Consider the following 26,644-nt stretch of genomic DNA (forward strand, 5'->3'; position numbering starts at 1 on the left):
ATGCTGGAGGCTTCAAGTGAGAGAGGAAAAGTGGAAACAACCCTGGCCGGACCCAGTGCACCTTCCCTTTCAGCAGCTGCTCTTGGCCATAGTGTGATGGCAGACAGGGCAAGAGGGACGTACAGTCTGACCCCGTAAATGGCAATGCTGGTGTTCTCCTGAGGGTCACGGGTTGATCGCAGGGAGGCAGGGCTGGAAGGGACCTGCAGAGATCACATCTAGTCCAGCCCCCTGCCTGAAGGTCCTCCCTACCCAAACCATCCCATACAAACCACCATCTAAACGCCGCGCAAGACGACCGTCACCCCACACAACACGGCCCCGGTTCCCCGACCTCCTGCAGGGACGGCAGGGAAGCGTGGCAGCCGGCGGCCCGCTTCTACGTCCGTTGTCAGTATTTGCTCAAGACATCCTGGGTCGACGCGGCGGAGGAAAGCAAAAGCCCCCGATCCGCACCAGCCTGATGATGGAGTAAAATTCCTTCCCGACCCCAAATCCGGCTGTCGGTCTGACCCTGCGCCAGGGCAGGAGCCCCCGAGCCACGAACCTCCAGCTTTGTGCCCAGCAGGAGCCCAGTCCCCGTCCCGTCCCCATCCTCTGAGGGTGTCTCAGGCCCACACACCTGTAGTAGCAGCCAGTGGGGGTTGGGGGGCATCCGCAAAGCCCAGCCTCGGGCCTTTGCTTCTGACTACGCCATAACTAAGTGAGCTGGCACCCAGCACCTGACAAAACAGAGGCAATGAGCGCTCTCAAGCAGGGGGTATTTAAGAAAGAAAGAAAGAAAAGCCTTTTACCCTTAACAAAGATGGGGGCAACGAGGCTTAAGAAATGAAGAAAGAAAAGCCTTTTGCCCTTAACAAAGATGGCGGAAGGCTACCCGCTTTCAAGATGCCCACCCCCTCTTACCTCGCCTGCCCGCCTCCAAGATGGCAGCCAAAGGGCCTTTCCCCTGACGCGCCGCCGCTGCTTCCGGCTTGCGTGCCCGGGTCCAAGATGGCGGCGGGGCGGGAGCGGAAGCCCTGTCTTGCAGGCCTCGCCCCCCGCGGCTCGCCATGGTTACCGGCCGCCGGCGCCAATGGCAGGCGTGGGGGGGCGCGCGGCCCGGCCCCGGCCGCATCAGCTGATGGCTGGCAATGCCTGTTGACAGGAGCAGCCTCCGCGGCGGGACTGGGTGTGGGGCTCGGCGGGGGAGGGGTGCGGCACCCCGCCCAGGCCCGGGGCGGGGGAGGCGCGGGCCGGGGGCCCGGGGGTGCGGCGGGGCGGGGGGAGCGGAGCCGGGCGGCCGCCGGAGACCCTCCCCCACGTGCCTGATCTTTGTTTTTCCGGGGGGGCAGATGTGAGCGCGGATGGAGGCCTCGGAAGCGGGAGGCCGGAGCCAGCAGCGGCCGCGGCCCTGGGGGAGGCTGGTGCGGCTGGGCGCGGAGCACGCCGAGCCCCACGTCTTCCTGCTGAAGAGAGAGTGGACCATCGGGCGGAAGAAAGGTGAGGGCGGCCGGGCCCTGGCTGCGCTGGGGAGCAGGCCCGAAAACCCCTGCTTCTTTCCTTTTTTTTTTTTTTTCTTTTTGGTCGCCCTGGGGGTTCCCAAAGCAACAGCTTTGTTCTCTCCTTCTCTTTCGCTTTCCTTTTCTTTCTGCTGAGGGGACAGGGACGTAGGTCCTGGCCCTCGGCGGGCCGCCTCGCTGTCCCTGATGCTTTGGGTGCCGAGGAAGGGTTCATTTTTCAAGCCGCCCCGGTTTCGGTGATGAAGCGGGAATGGATGTGGGGGGCGGGGAGATGGTCGCGCTCCCCCCACGACAAACTGGGCAGCGCAAAGGCCGCTAACATGTTCAACGCGCTTCTCTGTAAGTGTTTCTGTGTCTAGCGGTGTCGACTGTTTGGCTTGAACCGCAGGAAGCAAGAGCTCCTTGTAGTAAAGACAACTATCCATCCACTTTTTAATTATTATTTTTTGTTTTACTATGCCTGGTAGCATTAGCTTTAGGTTTCCCATCCATCACCTCAGTCCATTTTAGGTTGTAGCATCCAGCATTTCTCAAAGGTTGCCACCGTCTGTGGACTGCGCACGGTCAGTCCAAACAGAATCCAGAAATCATATTACAAGGAAAATACGCTTTGCCTGTGGTGTACGGCGGCATCTATTTGCTACCTCTGTTGATGAAGGTAATGCTAAATGCTTGTAATAAGAATCCTGGTTAATTACCAGAGCATATCTATCTATCTGCCCATCCATCCTTCTGAGTGAGTTTTACTAGGATTTCTTGGCAGATAAATAGACTTTTACTCACTGAATTACTTTAATGGTTATTCTTCAACAGTTGGATTTACAAAAAGGTAGGCTAAAAAGGTGGCAAATCCTGTGGGTTTGTTTTCAACTCAACACGCCACTGTTGGCATCGTTATGATAGTAGAAAGTACAAAGGTTCACTTAGCCCATTTCATAGATTCATAGATTGTAGAGTCGGAAGGGACCACAATGGATCATCGTGTCCGACCCCCTGCCCCTGGCAGGAAATTTCCCTCGTTCTCCCACTTATTTCCTTCTTATTTATTTCCCTCATTCTCCCACTTCCAAACCACAGCTCATGAATTGTGCAGAATAGACTCTAATACGTAGCTTTTACACCAGTGCTACCGCCGAGTGAAACTGCGTCCTCCTAGACACCACAAAGTTACACAGCGCTGTTTGGCCTTGTAGTTGGTATTGTCTCATGGATACTGGTTGGGGAAAAATAGTAAACTATTATCAAAATGCACGGTGGCTGATAGGTTTGCTTCTGCATATGTCGTACCCAGCGTGCTCTCTTCCGTGTATTTGGAAGTAGTTTTGTTTGCCCAGGCTCTGAATTGGAGGAAGTGAATCATGTTTAACTGTGTCTCTTCAAGCAACTCTTCCAAAAGGAGGTGCTGTAGAAAAGAATGGCTTTTTACATGTGGACCCTTGTGCACGCAGTCAGCAAAAAAGTTCATAAACACAGCATACCAGCCTACAGCAGCCTGTCTTGTGCTGCTGCTTGTGTTTCAGGAAAAAATTATTAAGTATCACTGCAGTTATATTGATTTTTCCTTTGGCCTGCACTTATGGGTATGTGAAACGTCAAGCTGTGTGCAGTAGAATCCATCTATATATATATATATATATATATATATATATATATATATATATATATGCTCGTGGAATATTTTTAACCATATTGGCACTAAATACTTTCTTTTTCAGGATGTGACTTGTCCTTTCCTGGCAACAAGCTGGTGTCTGGAGATCACTGTAAAATCATAGTGGATGAAGAATCTGGTCAAGTATCACTGGAGGATACCAGGTTAGCTCTGCTTTGAAATCCTATTGTTGCTTATTTTCAGTCTAGTTTATTCCTGTGCAGTGTACGTGAGAAGGGGCAGGTGTACTTGCCTGAGAACAATTGATAAGTTTTTAGGCGTTATTTTTTTTTTCAGTGCTTCTTAAAATATATCTGTCCTCCCCCATGGAATGCCTGGCTTAGTGGATGAAACACACTCCTGATGGGGCATGCTGGGTTGTTTTATAAAACATTTCTCTGGTTGTGAATCTGCCATGAAAGCGTTTCAGAAAAAACAATCAGTGATTTTTAGGAGTCCTGTAAAGCAACTGCATGGTGAATCAGTTAAAGTAACATGCATTTCTCTCTCCCTCCCTGCCCCCCATTTGTACTTCAGGATGTTTTCTGGGGGAGGGGAAAATACAGCTGCAATGATATGCCTCCTCTCCCCCACCCCAGTGTAAAATGGGTATGAAGTAAAGATTCTTATTTATTGTTCCTGTTGGTGTTCAAAGTATTGTGGCAGCTATCTTGTATTCCAGAGGTACTGTAGGTTCTCGAGCAGTTGCTATGGGAATAAGCTTGGTATAAATCCTTAGATCTGTTTTATTGAATTTTTAAATTGTTTCCTGGCACTTCAGGGGAGAAGAGAGAGAGGCTTAAAAATAAAACAACGTTCTTGCTGTTGATGCTTCCATTAGAGGTTGTTTTTTCTTTTTACTAGGACACTTTTGTAGTCGTTTTCTCTGATTAGTATTTCTGCTTGAGCATTATGTCAATACATGAGAACTAAGGCCTTGATACTGCAAAGGCTTATGGATCTGCCATACTCAGCTTACCTGCAGCAGTCCCAGTGAAGCTAATTGGACTTTGTGTGATACATAAAGTTAAGTATGGGAATCTTTGCAGGATCAGGGCCAATGAACTTGCACTGTAGGCGAGGTCGCTTCCTGTTGAGTAATGAGCTTAGTGGGAGCTTAAATAACTCAACATGTGGTGTAGGAGGGCTTCAACAGGCTCTAGTTTTTTTTCCAAACTAATTTATAAAGATAGAGAAAGAGGAGTTTGTGTGAAATGTTTTTTTGGTAAGGAGGTAGTAACTGTTATCTAATTTCAGTGGTGTAGTTTTGACTGGCTGCTTGTCTGGGTTTGGCAGAGAGCTCCTGGTTTAATACATTTCAAGAGTTTCTAGAACACTTGTAATTTTAGAGAAATCTGCTTTCTTTTGTTGGCAGGTTATTGCATCCCTTCAATGGGGAAATGTGCATCTCCACTAGCTAGGAAGCATCTTTATGTAAATGCAAGAATGACAACCAAACAGGGAAATTCCAGATGCATATTCACATGTACAGAATAAATTTAATTATTGTGGGCTTTAGCGATAGTGTTAAATGTTATGTTGCTTCTCATTTGATCGCATCAGGATATGGTTAAATGTGATGTTCTGGAAGTTCAGGATAAGTAGTAGAAACCTGCTAGGCTTTGATTCAAATCTGTGACTGTGTTCTGAAAACCCCTTGAAACCCCACTTACTTTAGTGGGTGCACGCCCTTTTTTGCCTATGGCAGGAAGGATGAGCCTAGCTGCCAATTTTGCTTAGATCAAATTTAATTCCCTATTCATTGTCTCATACACCTGATCAGAGTTGATAGATGTGTACTGGTTTTGCGGTTTTTATGCCAAAACTCACTTTGACATCTACTTGAGACATGCATTCCTTTTTCTTCTTTTGTGTCATAAGGCTGCTCCTATAGACTAATAACCCCCCATATTCATTTTTTTAATGTCATGATTTTTAATCAAATTTCATGATTTTTGTTTGTTTCTCTCAGGGGCTGACTCACAATTTTTGAATGCTTGAGTTAGCAATTCTAGTGCCCAGAGCCCTAGAAGAAGTACTTCAGTGTCTGATTTTTTTCTGCTGTAAAGTGGAAAGCAGGTCTGGAAAAAATGCTGTGGTCAAGCTCAGATGTTTCTGTTGAAAAGGAATGCATTTAAGGAGGCAGCTGGGTTGAGGTAGTTGAACTGGGCGGACTCTCTTCCTGTTTTGCAGCTAAATAAATAAGAAAAATAATAATAATTAAACAAAAATGTTACAGTATCCAGCCCTGGCTCCTCATGAATTTGTTGGCATGCTGAGTTACTGGAGACGAGGCAACTCTGACCTATATTGGAAATAAATCAGATTTCTTCTCACCCCAAGGTGGTGAGTTGAGAACTGTAGAAACTACTTGAATAAACAACTTCCAAATGGTCTGAAAGTAACAGGGAACAAGGGTTGGTTGCTAGCTTTGGTGTGATAAAATGTGTTTCGTGAGCAGTCTCCCTTTTCTGCTCTCTGTCGTGTGTGCCCCCCCCCCCCCCCCGTCCCTTGGTTAATTTCTTGCTATTGTCTAGAAGCAACTGTATTCTAATGATGACTTAATCAGTTATGTTCATGAAGTAGCTGTCTTGTCCCCAGTAAAAGAAGCAAAAGTAATTTTTTTATTGAACAAAATAAATGCAACGATAGTAATAGAAGGACATTTCTAAATAGTCTCTCCTTGTCTTCCATTGGTTAGTTATTAGTGTGTAGGCTTGCATTAAATGGCTGGATTACCTTCCTAAGTTTAGGTTTGGTTTCCCTAAAGCATGGGAAGGCAGGTTGATCTGATAGTATGGTATGGCTGGGACTACTGCTACTTGTATCACAACCTTTATGTGGATAAACTGGGCAGGGCACTGATCTCCAATGGATAATCTTTCATGAGCACTGAATTTGCCTCACTGTATCAGAGAAATTCTGCCTGGCTAAAGCTAAAAGAATACAAACTAGCTTCATCAGAACAGGACTTCTGCGTTAATTTGAAATCAAAACTTCAATTTCAAGTGCAAGATACAGTTTATCCAAGAGATGATGCACTTGTGCTGTGCGTAAGAAGTATATCTAATGTGAGTATTTCCTGGATGTAAATATTTTTTCCCTTGGGTGGATGCGAGTAATTATAAATAATAGCTTCATGCTTACCTTGTAACTCCTTTCCCTAGGAAGCATATCAAATTATTTTACAAAATAGAGACTAAGATAGGAAGTAACTAACCAATTACATAAACAAATGAGCCTGTAGAAAAACTTGGGTAGACTATATAATTAACCAAAGTGGAATTGGCCTGGGCTACAGGGATTTATACCTCTGCTCTTAGGAAAATTAACATGGGACCTTTTGTGACCTTGTCTTACTTTTGCAGATTTGTCCCAGTGATGACAAAGAGTTTCTTTCTCTTCCTTGTCTAGAAAAATATAGTATGGCAGCATTAATTTAGTGCTGACTCTCAAGGACTGGCCTTCAAATTTGGGGGTCATGTTAGACTTTCTGTTTGACTTTAGTGACATTGTATTCAGGTCTGTGATATTTGGGGAATGTGCAATATATATAGTTGTCTGTCTGTAATAATAATTATAGAATATAGCTATTTCCCTGTTTTCATGAAAAACATCCAGTTAGTGATAGATAACCAGTGGAGTGCCTGGCTGTTGCTGGTTACTAGCAGTGACTGAAAGAATGCTGCAGCTGCTTAGCCACATGTTGTCTTCAAGTTTGATTATTAGCTAGGGCAGTGGCGCTCAACCTTTTTTAGAGTCAGGACACCCTTCCCACTTTTTTAATTTGGTGGCACCCTGCCAGCTGGTAACCACTGTTATATCACCTCAGTTTACTGCAGTGGTTCTCAACCGGGTGACACTGCTGTGATGAGGTAAAAGTGCCCCAAATGTCTTGTACCGAAGCAGACTGGGAAGGGCTGTGATCTGCTTGCGCTCCTCCTGCATTAGGGTACTCCGATAATCCAAGAGCAGGTAGAAGAGCTGGTTTGTGCTGCAGCAGCCCTTCCATCCTCACCTCTGTTTCCAGGAGACTCTGAAGTGTTGGACTGGGCACTGTCTTGCATGCCTCTGTTACTGGGAGATGCTGTGCAGGGTCAGACTGGGAAGGGCATTACTCGGAGAGGGGGCCAGGGGGGCCATCACTGGGAGCAGGGGCTCTGCCCTACTGCTGCTTGCTCAGGGGGGGCAGGATGGCAGTGCATCTCACTCCAGGTGGAAGGGGGCAAGCATCAGCAGGGCAGAGCTCCTGCGGCTCCCTCCTCCAGCCAGGGCAGAGGCAGGCACAACCAGGGGATCCATAAGAAAAAAACCCTTGGCTGTCCTGCCCGGCCCCATCCCTCACCCAGCCCCAGCCTCCCAGCACTTAAAAAAACAGAAGAAAGAAAAAAAGCCCCACACTCACCAGCTGCAGGAGTGGCGGTTGGGGCCTCTGGGTGCTTGTGAGGAGGGCCCCCATGGGGCAATGGGGGGCAGCAGCAGCTCCCCCCCCAGTCTGGCACCTGCGTGGCAGTCGTCTTATGGCATGGGTGTAGTGCAGCTCAGCAGGGCTCCACACACTGCATGGGAGCTGGGACTGAGTGCAGCTGACACATGGAGCCGCCCAGCACCCAGGCAAATTGAACTGAGGGCTGGGGAATTGAACTGGTTTGATTCCCCAGCTCCCATTCGATTTGCCTAGGAGCATGTGTCAGCTGGAGCCTGGCAGCGCTCAGCCCCAGTGGTCCGAGCTCCCAGACAGCGTGCGGTGCCCTGCTGAGCTGTGCTACACCCGCACCATGGGGCAGCTACTGCCCAGGTGCCAGGTGGTGGGGCAATCCCTGCTGCCCCCCACTGGCCCGCGCTGTGCAGGGGAGCTCTGCCACCAGTGCCCAGAGGCCCTAATTACCACTTCTTCTGGAGCTGTTAAGTGCAGGGCGCGCTTTTTTTTTTTTTTTTTTTTTTAAGTGGCAGGAGGCTAGCGCTGGGCTGGAGATGGGACCAGGCAGGGCAGCAATAGGGGCTTCTGCGGCTCCCCCTTACCAATGCCTTGAGTCTAAAACTGTTGAGAACCACTTGTCAAATGTAACAAGACAAGGGGAAAATATTCAAAAAATCCTTCATCCTCTATTTAGGAGGCAAGACAGATATGAGATGAACTTCCCCAGTAGTTGACTTTTTTTTTTTTCCAGGGGGGTTGTTTTATTTTTCCCTTCTTTGCTGTGATTAGATTAGCTTAACCAGGTAGGCTGTAAAACATCTTAAAAGAGGAAGAAGCAAATATAAATCTGGTTGAGAAATCACTTAGTGTTGGTTTCCTCAGCAGTGTTTTTTACTTCATACCTTCAACCTTTTTGAGTAATTTTAAGTCTCTTTTCTTTCTCTTCTTGTGTTAACTGATTGAAGACCTTCCTGCTGGGCTGCTTTTAAGTTAAAAGGATAAACAAGAGGACAGGCCTAAAAATTGTTTCTAGATAATTTCCCACTGGAAGTTGGGGTTGTTTCTTGGCAGAGTAACTGTGATCTCCAGAAGGTGGCAGCAAATTCTGTTTTCTGTTTTTTTTGTAGCTGTGTGTGTTGGTATAGATGGAAAGAAGTTGCATTGAATGTTCTTGTGTGTGTATCCTTTAAAATATGGTATTGTTGAAATATTTGAATAACCAAATCAAACTCCTTGAATTCTGAGGCATTAAAATGAGTTTATTGCAACTGAGCAGAAAGTACTCACTTCATCATATTTTTATTTGATTTTAAATTTTTCATAGCTGCTGTAGGATATGACGTGGCCCCAAAAGACACCTTAATTATTTGGGGGGGGGAATGACACATTGATCTATTTCCAAAATTAATTCCTTACCTAAATTTTGGTTTTCTTTTCTTTTCTTTTCTTTTTTTAACCTGTCTGGTAGCCACATGCTTCCTTTACCAGGAGCATAGAGTAGCAACTAAGCCCTCAACAGCATAATGGCCGCATGGGGCAGTCATCTCTGTTTCAGTTACCTGGCATTTCTTAACGTTGGCTACATCACTTTTTTTGAGAACCAGTAACTTCTTTTGAAAACTATCTCCCTTTCCCTTCCTCTTCCAACACCATTTGGCTGGTCATTATGAAAGCATTTAGGTTAAATAACCTCTACTTTTTCTTCGCAGCACTAATGGAACAGTAATAAATAAACTGAAGGTGGTTAAGAAGCAGACATGCCCTTTGCAGACTGGGGACGTGATCTATGTTGTTTATAGAAAGAATGAGCCAGAAAAGAGTAAGTAGATAATATTTCAGTGGTACAGTAAAAGCTGTGTTATCCAGCACTTTATTAACTGGCATGCTGGTCGACGCAGCAAAAGCGAAACCAGAAGTCCCGCTTCTGGTTTTGCTGAGTCCCACTTCACCAGTTTCGGGCCACGGCCTGGGACAAAGCAGCCTGTGCAGGGCCCCTTGCCCTGTCCCCCACCACACTGAAGCCAAGGAGTGAAAGCCTGGTGCACCGGACACAGTGGGAGGAGCAGCGCCTGATCAGGCAAAGACGCCTCTCAGGTAACCGGCATATTTGGTTATCCGGCACCCCCCCCCCCCATTTCCCATGGGTGCCAGGTAACAGCTTTTGCTGTGTTACATATGTAGGCTTTGTGTAGCCATAAAGGATACAAGGCAATATCTGATGGTTAGAACTAGAGTGCTCAGAGAATTTTATCAAGTGGCTCTTTAATGTTAAAAACATATTGTGATGATTTTGGGGGCCTTGTCTAATTGTTGTAGTAGTCACGTTTTGTATTATGGTAGAACCAATAATCTTCACCTGAGATTAGGGACACATTGTACAGCCCAAGAAATAGTTCCTGCCCTGTAAACCTTACAGTCAAGATAAACAAAATTAGACAAAATGTGAAAGGAGAGAAATACAGAGGTGAAACGATTATATCAAGATTACAGAAAATATTGATAGAGCCAGGAATAGAATGTAGGCCTCCTGGTTCCCAGTCCAGTGTGAAATCCACTGGATCATAGAATTGTTATAATGGTGGAATACTCAGCGCATTTTAACTTTTCTAAAAATGTTCAGTTTTCAGACATTTCCTCTGTAATAGATGAAAGGGATATGCATTTCAAATGCTAATTCTAACTGCTGTATTTAAACCAGGACTGTAACTCATGAAGCAGAATTTTAAAGCGAGCATATTCTGTGCGCAATATATTCAGACATAGGCAGGCAAAGTTCATTGAGTAGATGTGACATATCTTATTAGACCAACTGAGTAGATCACATCTACTCAAAGAACCTTGCCTGCTTCTGTCCTTAGACCAACACAGCTGCAACCAAAAACTCAGCATATATTCAGACATTACTGTGAAGAGTATTAGGCACCATTGTAAGGGCTGTGGTATTAAAACCCTGGTTAATACTAGAGCCTCTCATCAGTTTGGTACCCCAATCTAAGTGCCTAAGAATTAATGTTCATAATTGGTTGTACCCTCCAAATGAAAAATCTATAAGCTTCTAGTCAACAGTTTCTTAAGATTCATGTGACTGGAGCCTAGATTTCCTCTTCTGACCTTGCCATCAATTTTAGAATTTATTCTCAGTTTATGGTGATAGTTTTATGGAAAAGCAGTAACACGCTTGCTTTCTCTTTTATAGATCTGTATATCTCTGTTCCTTTCCTTCTTATAGGTCTTTCCCCTGAAATGTCTTTGTAGTAGTCCGTACTAGTTTGAAGAACTTATTAACTCTATTTTTCTAAGATGGGTTGAGATGTTTCAATTATAATGTATTTGAACAGGGCCACCCAGGTCTTGAACAGAATGTACAGTACTTTAAAGGGCTGACTGAATTTAGCTGTAGGATGTATAGCTTTTCTAGCAGTTCTGAAGTAGATTGAAGGATTTAATTGGTCAGAAAGGGTTATAACAGACTGACTGGGTCTCTGAAGGACCTTGGCAGCTGGGGATGAAGAGCCTGGGAGAGAGGGGGACACGTCTGTGAAATCTCTGGGGCTCCATCTGGGTGGAGTGCTCTGTATGAGAGAAAACAAAACTATTTTATTTTATTTTTTAAGATAAGTTTGACAAAGCTGCAAATAGTATTTGTATAATGGCTTATTCTGTTCTTTGTGGGATTTGCTCTATTTATAACATAAATCTACTGAAAAATAAGTAAATTGAAGAAATTAACATATTTAAGCTCACCTCTTAATCTTATCCAGAGAACATCCAGTAAAGTTGCATTAATAGGGATACTTACAATTCATTCTGACACGGAATGGATTTTATGGTTAGGAAGTGTTTAAGCCTCTAGTTCCATAGCTGGCACAAGTTGAATTTTACACAAAGCCACTTTGCTTGGTTCCCTGAGAAGAAAAGATCTAGTTGTTCTGTTCCTAATTGCCTAAGTAGGAGCATTTACATGTAGCTATTAAACTGCTCTTCTATTTACCCCTTTCATTGCAGGAAACCTCTGGGAAGCAGCCACCTGAGGGTAGGGCTGAAATGGGGAGAAATAAAAATGCTTTCAAAACCATAATCAAATTTCTGCCACTATTTTTTCTCCTTCCAGATGTTGCTTATCTCTATGAATCCTTCAACACAAAACAAGATGCAACTCAAGAACCAGTAGGTGAGTAAAGCTAGTACTTCAAGAGCATGGAAAGGGAGAGGAGTTGCTGTGACTAAGAGCTTAATTCCTTCAAAACCTGTTAATTTCGATGTGGAAGATGTGATGAGAGTGTCTGTCTGTCACCGGGATCTCCTTTCCTTTCTTACTGTAGAAGCTAATGCTGAAAATGAGTGCCATGTGACCAAAGATACCTCAAGGACAGAAAGAGGTGATGATGAGACCCAAATTACCTCATCACTTTCAGCCACTCAGTCTTGCTATGAGGAACCACAGCCATCTACTTCTACATCTAACCTCTTTAACGCTTCTTCTACCTCTCTTATTGAGTCTGCATCTGTTGAGCAGGATAATCCTTCAACATCTGGTAAGGGTTTATTCATTGTTCATCAGTTTGATGTGTTTCTAAGCTTGGCACGCCTGGATGGTTGCTCTGTTGCTGTATCCTGCCAATTAATGTCTTGCCATACAGAATAAATGTTATTGGTCTAAACTTGAACCAGATCAGTAGGTAGTGAGTTTGAGAGTTAATGGTATTCAAGAGGCAAAAGGTTTACTTCAAACAAACAAGCCTTTAATCTTTCAGTCTTCTCTGTTCACCATCCTGCCCAATCCCCCACCTAAACTGGAAAGTGAACTGACTGAAACTATATCAATTATTAAACAAAGCAAACCTCGAATAAATACTTGCATATGTGCCCACACTCCTTGGGGAGCCATTTTGACTTTCACCATTGTTGTTTTGTCCTATTGGGAGACTTTAGAATAGAAATCATTATGGTTCCTTCAGAGCCTGATTTCCTATGTAATGTAGGTAGTCCAATAGCGCAGTGCAGCGTTATAGAGGAATTGGAGGGCAAAGATGGGTTTGAACAAAGGACATTTATTAAGTGAAAATCTACTGTCATGATGTTGTGCCAGTTGATCGAGTTGCATGATTATTTCAGATTTTCTCCTCACCTACAGTACACTCTCCATCATCTCTGTGTCTACTGTTGCACTGTGTTTTCTGAACCTAGGTCATCCCAGCTTGGAGAATACCTTCTTCAAATTCTGCAGGACTTGATAACAATGCTGGCTCTCTTTCCTGTTACTGTTTATTTTCAAATGTTGTTCAAAGTATGCTTTAAGCCTTGATGTATTCTTCATTTTAAGTGCAGGGGTAGACTGCAGTTGTGGAAATAATTGTAATATGCAAGTAGTAATGAAGAACTTAAGATTACTACTTTGATCTCTTAGTGGTTTTGATTTTTATCAAATATAGTGTGCATAAATAAAACCACTCCATGACCGAGAAAATAGCAAGGAAAGTATACATGGAACATATTTTATAAATAGAGTATAAGCACTCTGGTATTTATGGACTTGATTGCAGGTACCAGCTTCTTGAATCCCTCAAATAGTCAGACAATGAAAAAATAGAGCCAAAATACGTATTGTCTGGTATGGATTGCTTCCACCACTTGAATTGGTGTGTGAGGTTTAATTTTTCTTTTCATGCTGTTTCCTCCTTGTGTACCTCTGTTAATGTTCTGTGCTTTCATTTTGTAGGATCACAGTTCTCTTTCACTCCTTTGCCTGGTTTCTCCACCCTAGAACCTAGGTATCCAAGAGCATCACCTGATAGACATGGACAGCTAGATGCAAATAGTGAAAGCTCCACCATCATTTCAGGTGTTTCTGATAAAGAGAAAATAGAAACTTGTACATTGGAGCCCCAAGAGGTGGAGGAGGACTTGGAACCTGCTAAGAAGAAAATTAAAGGAGGCTAGTAGATTTCATAGTGCTGTAATATACTATTTAGGTTATATTTTAATCCTTTAAAATATTTTTTTGGGAAAAATCTAACATTGTGTAATACACCCAGATGCTTCCAGGTATATTGGTTAAAGTGAAACACAGGGATCTTAAATGATTTATTAGAGCTCATCAGACACTTCAGTGTAAGAGTCTGAAGTAAAAAGCAAGGCACAAACTATACCTTCTGAAAGTTAGGCTGTTCTGCTCTAAAAATAATTTCCCTACTAATGTGAATTGATTTAAAAATGCAGTCATACTAAACCTAAAAGGACTTTATTGGGTATATTTAAACTGGGTATGGACCTGTGATGTTCATGAAACTATTTTATATTGTAGTAATTGAGCATTATAAAGCACATGTCCTGAGAACCAATGCAAATAATGCTTGCTGAAATCAGTAATTTTTTGTTCCTTGTGGTCTGTTCTGTGCTTTCTGTTATTCCATTCTTGATCTAATAACTCTAGTGATTTTTGTCTTTTTAAAACTAAGCAGAAATCATAGTATGCTAAGCCAGGACCTTAGCCAATGTCTTGTTCACTGCCAAGCACTACTGATTGGCATAAGTTGGGAATCAAAGTGGGTATCTTTGGGAGCTTTTCTCAGAGTAAGAATAAATAGTCTTTGGAAACCATAGTGAAGTGTGTCTCATTGTTATAACCTCAAAATGATTTGCCTCTGTAGATGAGGATGCTACTCCATATCTTCAGGTGACAGCGTCAAGTGAATGTATAATTAAAATTGGCTCAGAAGATGCAAAAACATCAAATGTGAAACCAGATAAAATGGAGGAAACACTCACTTGCATTATCTGCCAGGAATTGCTGCATGACTGTGTCAGGTATGTATGGTTGGAAAGAAACACCTTGGATTATGTGCGACTTAACAGAGGGAATAAGATATAGCTGTTTGGAAGTGCATGTTTGGATTTTTTTGGAAGCTTGAGGCTTTCTCTGTGCATTGTGCACATACTGGGGGTTGAGACTAGAACTTTCCCACCATACAGTACTGATTAGTTACTCTAACGTGGAATTTTTAAAGCCGATTGGTGGAAGTATTGTCAGTCTTGAAAGTCTTGAGCATAGACTCCATTCTGAGGCATGGTACAGGACTTAATGGATTGAGTCACTTAGGCATGGAAATACCACGATTGATTAATTTTAGTTCACATCAGCAGTAGCCAGGTACATGACCACTGGATTTGTTTAATCAATGCCACTGTTTTTGCCATCTTCTAGAATCTAGTAAATCCCAAGATTATGCAGGGATCTCCAGAGTCTCAGTCACTATTGATTCAATCTCTTCGAGTTGATTATCCTATATCGTTAACAATCTCTCCAGTAGTACTGTTCCCATGGGAAATGCATAGTAGGAAAGCACATGGGAAGGCTGGTCTCTGTGGTTATTCAAAGCCCTTCATGGTATTTTTTGATTATCCAAATAAATATCAGAAGTATTTTTGCATCGTTTGTAGTTAAGCCAACTCTTTTCCAAGGACTCTGAGTCATGGATATTTCTTGTTGCTCTCACATTTGTTTTCAGCTTGCAGCCCTGCATGCACACCTTCTGTGCTGCCTGCTACTCAGGGTGGATGGAACGGTCGTCTCTCTGTCCAACTTGCCGTTGTCCAGTTGAACGAATTTGTAAAAACCATATATTGAACAACTTGGTTGAGGCCTATCTGATCCAGCATCCAGGCAAGTTGGAAAAGTGTGTGGAATGCACTCTCTTGTATGCATACATATAATGTATTTTGGATATTAATTGCAAATTAAGTCTACCAACAATGTGGGGGGAGGGTAAAAATGAAGAAAGAAAGCTTAGGAAAATCTACTTTGCTAGTTTCTCTGATGCTGCTGTAAGAATGTAGGAGAACAAAAAGTAACAGCCAATTAGTGTGTCAGAATAAAGTGTAAAACCCAATCATCTGGTTTATTGCATAACCCCTTACACTACTAGATCTGAAGGTGTTACAAAAGTTAGGAAATTTAGCTTTGCAAACTTTGAGAGAGATGGGTCATCATCGATAGAAAGTACTGAGAGAATAGGCTGGTTTTTTTCCCAAGGTTTCTTACTTTTGGCAATCTTGAGTATGGGTTTAATTGTGTATTAAATACTCCTTGAAAATTTTATCCTGGCTTACTTGTCCAGTATTCCATACTTCCTTTGGAACTGGGAATAGAATTGAGGTCTCTTGGCTTCCATCAGAATAATGCCATGAATAAAGATACTAGGCTGTAAAACATAGCAATAAAGAATGCAGTCAATTAATCACCAACACTGTGGATCTTGTAAAATTTGTGAAATAGCAATTTTGCTCTTGGGGAGTTGATTTCACGAGCTGGGTACACCTTTAGAAAACCTTTCTTTTTCATGCTCAAATATGTGTTCACTTTCAGATAAGTGTCGTAATGAAGAGGACATACGTAGCATGGATGCCCGAAACAAAATCACACAAGACATGCTGCAGCCCAAGGTGCGAAGATCATTTTCAGATGAAGAAGGAAGTTCTGAGGATCTGCTGGAACTGTCAGATGTCGACAGTGAATCCTCAGATATCAGGTATATGCATTTTGCTTTTGTGTGGATTTAAATACCTGCAATATCAAACTAGACCAGAGTCTTGCAAAACTGGTACTTAATCCTTGTCTCATTTTGGAGCCCTGGCAGTGTTTTCATGATCCATCTATCTGGTTTTAGTTTTTAATTTTTATTTTTGAGGAGCTTTATTTTTTGGCTTACCACCCTGTCAGCATGGGGTAGGTTCGTGGTCTTGCCCACCCCTGGCTCCAGATGGAGTTCTTAATGCACCAGATATTAGAGTTAGTCTTTACTGATTTTTAAATTCTGGATGACACTTAAACTCTGGATTCTTGTTATATTTTTCAGTATCACTATTTTATTGTTTCTTTCCACCCTCTGACAATCCTGGTGTCCCTCCACCACCTCATAGTTTGACTACCATGCATCTCCTCTTTCTGTTTTTCTCTTTTCCCTGCATGTGTATTTACTTAAGAATGAAATATTTTTAATTGTTACTGAATTACTATAAACAATTGTAGCTCCTTACCCTAATTGACTTGCAAGGCGTTCACTTCACAGCAATGCTGAACTTTTAACTTTTCTTCTTTCAGTCAGCCATATATAGTGTGCAGGCAGTGTCCAGGATATCGGCGACACTCTGTTCAGCCACCTCCTTGTCCAGGGCAGGAGGGGGAAGCGGAAGGATTGCAGCCACTGGGAGATGCACCATCCACGTCTACTAATTTCCCTGCAGGTCAGTAAGATGGAAAACTTCTTAATGAAGTAGTATTGGGATGCTACAAAGAATGTAGACAGAGAAATTATGCTGTGTTAAGATGGAGTTTGGGAGTTGTCACAGTTTGTTTGTTTGTTCTGCAATAACTATTTTGTGTGTATTTTGTATTTATTTTGAAGCCTTAAAGCCAGTTTCCTTTTCCTTTCTGCATTGCCTCTGAATAAGTGGAATGATATGGCTCACATGTAAAACTTTTCAGCTCTGCAGATGTATGTGTGTCTGTCTATATGACATTAACTAGTAATTATGGTCCCACATTAATGTGATCCATTGATCTGCTCCCCCCTTTACTCCCATTATCTAGCTGTCCAAGAGTATGTGTGTCCATCTCAAGGAAGTCATGTGATATGCACATGCTGTTTTCAGCCAATGCCAGACCGAAGAGCAGAACGTGAACAGAATCCGCACATTGCCCCTCAACAATGTGAGTAAAAGTTATTATCTGGGTGCAGATCTAAGGCTCTTCCATTACTTTTTTTTATTACTTTTGAAATCTCTAAGCCTTGACTAGATAAGGCTCTTACACTAATCATATGTCTATTTGTGAAAGATGTTCTAACGATGTCAGGTCAGTGCTGTTAAAGCCCAAAGAAGCATGATCTTATTTCTTAGGTGATTGATCGGTTTCCCTTTTGGTTCAACTCTAATCACAGTAACGTAAACTGTTTTAAAATATATTAGCAGCTTTCTACTGTAGCATAGAAAAGATGCATGGAAAAACTTGAATCTATGTGGTGCATTAAAACATTCCTTAAAACCACTACCTGTGTCAGTTTAATTGCCCTGTGGATCAGTGTTGTTTGTCTTGTGTTAACCCCTAATGAATTTGGATCACTGTGCTGCTTTGTGATATTCTCTAGCACTGCAGAGTGCATTGGCCCTGACATGGTTTCTCTTTGTGTTGACAGGCACAGTTTGTCTACAACCCTTTTGTCACTTGTACTGGGGCTGCACTCGAATGGCATGTACTGGCTGCTTGGCACCATTCTGTGGTATGGTGGAAGGATTGGTTTCTTATAGACTCTAGCCACTTCATGTATAGTAACATTTTGCTTGCTTAAGACTTGGCAAGCTTATTTTACTATTAAAAAAAAAAAAGATATTTTATTTTGAGTTAGGCTTCAGCATAGATACCTAGAAGGGAAAGGATCTATCACCTGGGAAAAAAAATAAAATAAAATAGAGTGTGTGTGTGTGTGTGTGTGTGTGTGTGTGTGTGTGTGTGTGTGTGTATATTAGGGTGGGGGGATGTGTATATGTTGGGGGGGGTGTATATATGGGGGGGTGTATTAGGGGGTGTGTGTGTATTGGGGGGGTGTATTAGCTTTGAGGGTATGTCCATGCCTCTAATATGGTGTAAATTGAAGGCTTGCCCTCAAGTAGCACGAGTCCTTTTGGTTTACATTAACTTGTTGGAGCACTATGCCAGAAGCACAGCAAGAAAGTCTAGTAGTAAGACTGACTTCCAGAACAGGAAATTCAAACAGAGACCTTCTAGGAATTTGGTCACAACTCATCTCTCCTCCTTGCTTGACTTCTTAATTATGGATAGTAAAGATGGGGAGTGCTATTCCTGCATGCCAGTAGTAGAGTTTTGGGCTATGCATAGGTTTGTTTGTTTGTTTTGTTTGTTTTTAAACACCCTGCAGGTGGGAAGTGGCCAGGGGGAAACTTGGTCTGGGTCTAGCAGCCTAGCTTTCAGGGAAGGGCTAGGCTGTTGCCGGGAGAATAAGCTAAGAGGTGAACCTGGGTTTGGCCCTAGGTAGTGGCACAGACATACTCTGAGATGCTTTGAACACTTGTCCTCGTGTCGCATCAGGCACACTAAGTAGCACATTGTACATTTGAGAATTTTGCTACATTTTGACATGGTTGGAAAACATATAACTAAAAATAAGAATACCGATTGTCCTGTCTTAAAATATTAAGGGACAGCTTTAACCCACTTCATAAACTTTTAGACTATGATTTTAAAATGGGTAAGAGTTATTATAATTACCCAGCTGAATGTTTAATGAATATCTCTAAATAGCAGTGCTGATGCATGCTTAGCAACAGTAGCTCTTTTGGACTATAGGGGGAGATGTTGGGTACATAATAGCTCCTCTTGGATCAGTGCCTGAAGTTGAGAGGCTGAAGCATCACACGCTTTGATGCGTGTTTGAACAAACTAGTATTCTGTGTTCAATACATCTTACAGGAGAAAAAACTTTTTTAGATATTGCAAACCAAAGAAAGTAACTTCCTCTCTTCTTCTTTACAGAAATAAATCTTGGTGACAAGTGTTTAGATGGAGTCCTAAGCAACAACCACTATGAATCAGATATTCTAAAGGTATGTTTAAAATTCATTATAGGCCACATACAAGTATAAGGATGAGTAACTAAGATTGTTTCAGCAGTTTTTGAGGGGACACAGTCCTGAAGGAGACCTCTTTTTACAAATCTACAAAAAATGGGAAATTCCAGACCCCTTTTGGACAAATTACTTTTCACGTAAAGCAGGGAACACATTTTGTATTATAACATTATCTCAGTTGTCTTTCACTATGTGAAATTCTTGCCTCATTAAAGTCAATGGGAATTTTGTCATTGACTCGTGGGCTAGGATCTCACCTTCTTAGGAAGTTTTTAACGTGTGTTTAACTTTGGTAGGAGAACTTGCATGTTTAAAGCTAAGCATCTACAATAGTCTTAGCAGAAGAAGTCATGGTGAACATGCATTTCTAAATGTCTAAAAGTCTTTATCCATACTGTTGTAGTGGTACTAGTAATGAGTTTAAAGAAATATCAGTAACTTTAATTATAAATATCAAGCGTTTCAAAATGCCATTTAGCTGACACTTTTTTTGTTACTTTTGAAATCTCTAAGCCTTGACTAGATAAACTTATACTGTATTTTGTTTCAGGATTACCTGGCATCCAGGGGTTTGACATGGAAAAACATGTTAAACGAAAGTCTATTAGCTCTTCAAAGAGGTGTCTTTCTGCTGCCAGGTAAACCTCATGTATACATTTTGAATGATACGTAATTCAGTAACCAGTATTCTGGAGTGGTTTCATAGTGTTCTTCAAATTAATCAGATTTCTGCTAACTGTCCAAATTGGCTTCTTCCCCAGATTACAGAATTATTGGGAATACAGTGCTTTGTTACAGTTGTGGCCTCCGTAGTTTTCGAGAGCTCGCCTACCAGTATAGGCAGAATATTCCTGCTGCTGAACTACCAGGTGAGGAGAACCTCATATGCCATGGGTGGGAAAATTGGTTAGTACCATTTTTGAAAGCAGCTCGTCTCTAGTTCTGCCAAGGGATCCAACCACGCAGATTCTTTCCTTGATGTAGTCCTGACTGAGGTTTTAAGTTAGCTGCCTTGCTTGCAAGAAATTAAACTTGTATGTGGCCTGCTTAGAGCAGATTTAGTGCCAAAGTCTCCCTGGAGTTATCTAGCCTTCAACACGGTTTGTTTAATTTTTTTAAGTGTACTGACTTGCATACTAAAAAGGGGAATTAAGCAAGCAAAAACAGTATATTGACAAGAAATGCAAGTAAGATGTTGTATCTTTCTAACTGGCTACAAGAATTTGTTCCCAGTATGTATTCTACAATTCTTGGGCATTAGACTTTCCATATCCAGTATCTTACAAGCAACTGTATCTACTTTTTAATTCCTTTTTAGTTCCAATCTGCTGGGGACATAGAAGCCTTTCCATTAATCTACTTTTAACTCTGCTATGCTTTCCCACCTTTGTCCAAACAGTCCTTGTTGTTAGCAACAACTTCTTCACTCAGCGACCTGCTGAGAGCACTCCTTCCACTGCTGTGATTTTGCTATATAACACAGGGCAGCCAAGTTGGCCTTGTGTGCTTTTTAAGTTCTTTGGGTAAAATGTTCTGGGGTTAGGGAGGCAAGTTGGACCACTCAGCTTTACATCTATTATAGCTGTGGGAAAAACTAGAAAAATTCAAATGAACTGTACATGTTGTTGTTTTTTTCTCAAGTCCTGTTTGGTAACATATCTAAATTGTCACTTCTGTCTGGTATCTTGATCTTATTTCCATTGAAGTGTATGGTTTCAATAGTGCAGGAACAAATCCTTTTACATTGGGAGCCTCTTACCCTCCAGTTCCAAATGGGCGTCTCTGTGCTTTAGTAAGCAGTGTTAAAAAAGTAATAATAGTGTAACTTCCTGCACTCTGGTGCAAAAAGGATGGACTTGTAGCATCTACTTGTAAACTAAAAATCACTTAATGAGGGTTGCTAATGAACTTCAGTTGCATCTGTTGTTATTTGCTGCATCTCTTACTGAAAAATTACCATGAATATATTATTTTTTGGTTTATTTTATAGTGACTGTCACATCACGTCCTGATTGCTACTGGGGGCGCAACTGTCGGACTCAGGTTAAAGCACACCATGCTATGTAAGTCGTACGTTTCATAACTTTTTTCTTAGGTTAAACTTAATCCATGTAGAGGTCTAAAGACAGTCATTCTCAAATTATGGATCCTATCTAGGGTTCTGAAAGAGGCTTCTGCAGTACAAACCCAAACTAGGCGCCTTTTTTTTGCTTTGAAATTGAAACCCATGGACCTTTTGAACATGTGTTGGTTCAGTTCTGAGATTGTTATAACCAGTGATTCCTATTTGAAACCACATGATACGTAGATTTTTCACTTAAGCTGTATACACACTTGAAATTCAAATAACTCCATGCAAGTGGAAATCAAAAACGTGGTCAACCTAGCAGCTGTGAACTGAACTAATCATTTTGGCCCAGTTTCATTCTTACTTATCCTGTTTTTTTTGTCACTGCTTCCCACTGAAGCAAACTGGGGTGAATCTGAGGAGATAGTAACTTTGCAGCCACAGTAATCTGAAGTGACCTGCCAGTCCTTGTTTCCAAAGTCTCATTCACTGCTCAAATGTATGAGTTGCACTAGGTGAAGCATGTATGTGTGTAGAGGGGGAGCAGAGCAGATGAAGGGGATGGGATGCACATTCACTTCTTGAGTGTGTAATGCTTCTGGGGAACATAGACTCCAGATCCATGTGAAAGAAAGATGAGACTTCTGGGTAGGCCATTTGGTAGATTGGTACCAGACAGGCAATAAAAGATCTGACCACTAAATACTAGTTGGGTGGGATTTCTTGGTCTCTTTCTTTTTTTTTTTTCTTTTCTTCCAAACTACTACTGCTTTAACTAAGGAGGATACAGGAGCTTTTCTTCTTAGAAGTACTCTGGTCAGTAATTTAGCCCAGAATGGTTCCCATAGGCTGTACTGGAATCATGTACTGGAAATGCTTGATCTTGCAGGCAAGCTGTTTTTCATCACAGGAGCTGGAGTAGCCAGTGCAGCTGCACTGTTTTCAGAGAAGTTGTACTTGTTCAGTTATAAGCCTGAATTTGGTCAGGAGTTATATGACTCCAAAACAAAAAGAACTAGCTTGCTTAGCTGGGAGTTGACTGGCTGTTAAGTAGGAAACATAGATAGAAAGACTTCTCATTTTTTAATAATGATACTAGTTCTCAGTACAAATCTTAAAGAAAAGCCATCACTTCCCATTCTATTCAGTGTTTTAATGAATGAAGGGTCCTGCTCTATACTCATCTAATCCTGTGGCAAGAATATGCAATTATCATAATTTTCCTTTAATGTTACGACTACTGTGGACTGAGAATAATTAGTCTTTGCAGCTTATGCAGGCAGATCATTAGGAAGACATTAAAAATGTTCATCTTCAGCATCTTTCAAAAGTAAAGATTTTGCAGCGTAAACACCAAATTAATCCTTTTTTGTTTGTGATTTGGAACTCTAAATCCAAAACACCAAAGCTTTCTGTAGTTCTGAGTCTTGTTACCAGGAGAAATTTTCTTGTTGAAGTTTAGGGAATTAATTCAGTTTCAAAACTTGCAAACCTTTTCTACACAGATTGAAGATGGGTTGTAGGTTTGTTTTTGTTTGCTTCTGGAATAAAGACTGAAGGAAGCTTTTGGAAGAGACTATCTTTTTCTTAACGCATTAACTATCTGCAAGTCTTGGACAAACTTGTAGTTCCACAGGGATGGAAAAATGCATACCCCTGTTACAGCACCACTTGAACATTCATTGCATTTTACATCACCTGATCCATTAGCAAAATAGTTTTGCTTGGTGCAAATCAGGTTTTGCTCTAATCTTGCATTTGAATTACTTCAGCCTCAGTCCTACTTCATGTTCAAACATAAATACAGCCGGTTCCCAGTTTGTGGGAAGGAACATTTAATCCACACAGGGAAAAACAAGGGCAAAACAGATAAGTTGTTGGCAGTAAAAATGTAGTTTCTGCCTAGAATTTGTGGTTACCAGGATGAACACTATGCTTCCTGAATGTAAACTAACTCATCGTGCTGTCTGCCTGAAGTGGGAATTTTCTTTCTTTCTTTTTTTTTTTTACTTTAGTGCCAGAGAGAGATTGCAAGTCATCTTTGATTGCAAAAATCAAAGAACACATTTTATGCTGAAATTTGTAAGCCTGAATAATGTGTCCTGAAGGCTGTTTAACTGCCAGTCTTGGTTACTATACTGTCAGGGCAGGCAAGATTTAATTCTTGTGTCCTTTCTCTATTGTCTCCTGTATTTAAAGTATGTAATAGTATGGAAGAACATCGTTAACAAGTTTTCTTTATGCATAACGTAATTAGCAAGTATTAAGTAGTAGAGATGCTAAAAAAATTGTTGTGGGAAAATTAGATTGAATTCTACCTTTAGTTAACATAACAGGCTTCTTTGTTTTCAGTTTTTTGAATAACAGGTAAGATTAATATATAAATGTGTTACTCTAAGTTTTCATTGATTTATTTTTTTTAATATCCTCTGGGATATAGACTTGACTTTTCATGGTATCTTACTACTTGTAGCTATATTAAAGCTTAATACTTTATTTTTTGTTTTTTTATTTCAGGAAATTCAATCACATTTGTGAACAGACACGTTTCAAGAACTAAATATTTGTAGTCTGTAGGGAGAGGATGAAGCCTGAAATACAGATCTTACAGTAAATGTTTTCAGGGGATCTTCTTAGTTCCCTCATAGCAGGGAGTCAATAACTTGCATCAGGTACTCTGGTGTGACTTTTTTAATTTGTAGTGTCTTACAGTTGTATATGAGTAAGGTAGAAAACCTTTGTTTAAAAAAAGAAAAAAGTGAAAAGCATTGCATTCCATCCTCATTAATACAGCGTCCCTATTTCACTATGCTCAAATAACAGCCATAAATTGGAGGACCTCAGAATGAGCAAGGAATGTGTTTGCACTAAATGTGGCAGAAAATGAGAGAAATCCGTAGATTTTAAAATATAAATGATTTGTATCAGTATCTTGTTGGATATTTCAGGAGCCATTAATGTCCCAAAAAAAGGAAACTAAGTCTGCATTTTGTTGTACTCTGGTATTATTGTAGGGCTGGAAAATCCATTAATATTCATTAAAATATGCCATTAATATTCATTACTTTTCAAAAAAGAGCTGATCTGATTATATGCTCAACAGAACACGCATTTGTTTTTAACTACTTATTTTCCCCTATCCTCTCAACAACAAGCAACTTCAGGTTGCTGCCCTAATAGTATTTACAGTGCTATGACAGCAAACTATTACTTTTTTTTTAGTTTAGTAGTCCTGTTTCTCTTCAATGTTAAAGATAAAAGATACACAATCACTTACAAACCAAATTCAAATTTGCAGCAGTAGTTGCCTATGTATGAACAAACTTCTGTTTGTTATCTGTAGAGCAACTTTATATCAAAAGACCGAAACAATATTCCTGGTACAAAGCAGCCAGTAAAACAAGTTAGTGCAATTTTTTTAAAGGCATTTTTCATTTGTTAGGCATGTATTTCCATCATGTGGCTGTGCTGTAGCACATACACATTTGGCGAAAAAGTTTAAAAAGGCTGTAACTTTAGCAGGAATTATCTACAAAACAGCTCCACAGCAGATGAACTTGAGCAATATGGAGGAATTCTTTTGCATTGGGAGGAGGGATTATAAAAAGGGACACTGATATCAGTGACACATTGAGTGATTGTAGGCTACACTTTTTTTTCCCCAAGTGTGTGTTAGAAAAGCTTTCTGAGCATCATAAAATAAATAAAAATAAAAACTGAGTGTATGCAAATATGTCATAATCATGCATTTGAGTACACCAGGTTTTTTTGGTTTTTTAAGTCCAGGAGAACAAAGCAGAATGGAAGGAAAGAGTACAAAATTACCTCTGTGTATATATATTGTTATTTTAAATAAGCCTTGTTTTGCAAACAAAATTTATATTTCAATACTAAATACATACAGTAGTAGGGAGCACAAGATAACACAGCACATTGTATCTGTTCAGTGTCAGTTAATTAAACCAATACATCCAGTGCTGCACACTTTTAATATAAATGCTAATTAAAAATAATGCATTTGTGCTCAGAATTTTATTCTTAAAAATAGCTGCAGCAAGGATGGGTCTATGGGCAATATCCCTGATGCAATTAAAAAGTACACTTTGTGTGGATTTCTCTTCCTAATCTCTGGGCATTTTTTCCTGTGAGTAAGATTGAAATCAGATCTGGAATAATACTTGAAATGTAACAACAAGAGTTTGTTTCTACTTTTTTTACTATAAACTAACAAATATTCTGTTGCATTATTTTATATTTAGAAACTTTTTGGGTTGTTGTTTGTCTTTTTGGGGTTTTTTTTTTTGGGGGGGGGGGCTGGGGGTAGGGGAAGAAAGGGATTGGATGAATAGTTATATTGTATCTTCTCAGGACAACTATTCCCAGCTGTCTGGTCTCAGTTTCATTGCTGGCTGTGCATGTAGCAAATTGCATGCATTGTGGAAAAAAAAATGCCTTTGCACATTACATGCAGAAATGTTGTTTGCATTCTCACTCGCCACTTTTTCCACACCCCAGATAAGCTTTCAGCATGGGCTTGGCACTAGGCTAGAGTTCAAGTCCCTAGTGTGCTGAATTTCTTTTGTTGAGTTACAGAACATGTCTACAGTACTATGTACAATTTCACTTGCACTTACTCAAGCTGTTTGTGTGTATAGGGATGTGTATTACGCAACTTACTAAAATTTGAAAGAAAAATCTCGTGCTCTTAACATCTAAACTACCTGTACAGTAGAGATTTGTGAAATTACTTTGATATACCCTCTTTTTTTTTCTCCATTTAGAGAATAAATCTGCCTTTCTATGCATAGGGGGTTGCAGTAGTGCAATTGAATGACTCTTTTGTGGATATATTGTACTTGGAAGAGCTAAGAAACTTTCTTTCAAATAGGGAGGGTGAATAAATCCTGATCTTTATATGCTCTTAAGTAACTAAGGGCATCTTTCATGGGTATTACATACTCTCTATACTAGTTCTTTTTAAATGTATGGTTGCCAGGTGATATTTAGTTTAATGTGATAACTGTATAAACTATGCTTGTGTAATTGTTTAAATACTGTAAAGGTGCAGCATATTTTTTAACCTAAGCACACCCCCACCTTCTTTATAAGAGAGATTTGGGAGCTAAGTGTGAACTGTTATAGATAGGTGTTGTGAAAAATCAGGTTAATTATGATAGGGTTTAATGTAGCAATGAATAAGATAGTCTCCTTCTTTTGAGAAGGTTCTCTTATAAAGAAAGTGGAGTGTAGTTCTTCCAATTTTTTGTGATTTTTCTGGACTAAAATGTTATTAATAAAAAAAAAAGACAACTCACTGAAGCTTGGTGTTTCTTCTGTGGTGGCAATCTCTCACCTCTGCA

At 40.9% G+C, this 26,644-nt stretch overlaps 1 protein-coding gene across 4 annotated transcripts; it reads left to right on the forward strand.

Annotated features, from left to right (window-relative positions):
- The first annotated feature begins 1,073 nt into the window (after window positions 1-1,073).
- On the forward strand, window positions 1,074-26,598 carry CHFR (checkpoint with forkhead and ring finger domains). Of its 4 annotated transcripts, XM_019486628.2 has the most exons (18): window positions 1,074-1,171; window positions 1,335-1,482; window positions 3,218-3,317; window positions 9,283-9,392; window positions 11,685-11,744; window positions 11,896-12,108; window positions 13,293-13,508; window positions 14,224-14,380; window positions 15,082-15,236; window positions 15,939-16,101; window positions 16,674-16,816; window positions 17,163-17,282; window positions 17,767-17,850; window positions 19,122-19,192; window positions 19,767-19,854; window positions 19,978-20,085; window positions 21,207-21,279; window positions 23,802-26,598. In XM_019486628.2, exons 2-18 carry the CDS (start codon window positions 1,347-1,349, stop codon window positions 23,842-23,844), a joined length of 2,040 nt encoding a protein of 679 aa, XP_019342173.1. In that variant the 5' UTR covers window positions 1,074-1,171; window positions 1,335-1,346; the 3' UTR covers window positions 23,845-26,598. The 4 variants fall into 4 exon arrangements, with proteins under 4 accessions (XP_019342173.1, XP_006269057.1, XP_006269058.1 ...); XM_006268995.4 differs by lacking the exon at window positions 1,074-1,171 and having other exon boundaries at window positions 1,262-1,482; XM_006268996.4 differs by lacking the exon at window positions 1,074-1,171 and having other exon boundaries at window positions 1,262-1,482; window positions 13,338-13,508.
- Window positions 26,599-26,644: the final 46 nt, after the last annotated feature.

This window comes from Alligator mississippiensis, chromosome 10 (genome assembly GCF_030867095.1).
Source record: "Alligator mississippiensis isolate rAllMis1 chromosome 10, rAllMis1, whole genome shotgun sequence".
NCBI lineage: Eukaryota > Metazoa > Chordata > Crocodylia > Alligatoridae > Alligator > Alligator mississippiensis.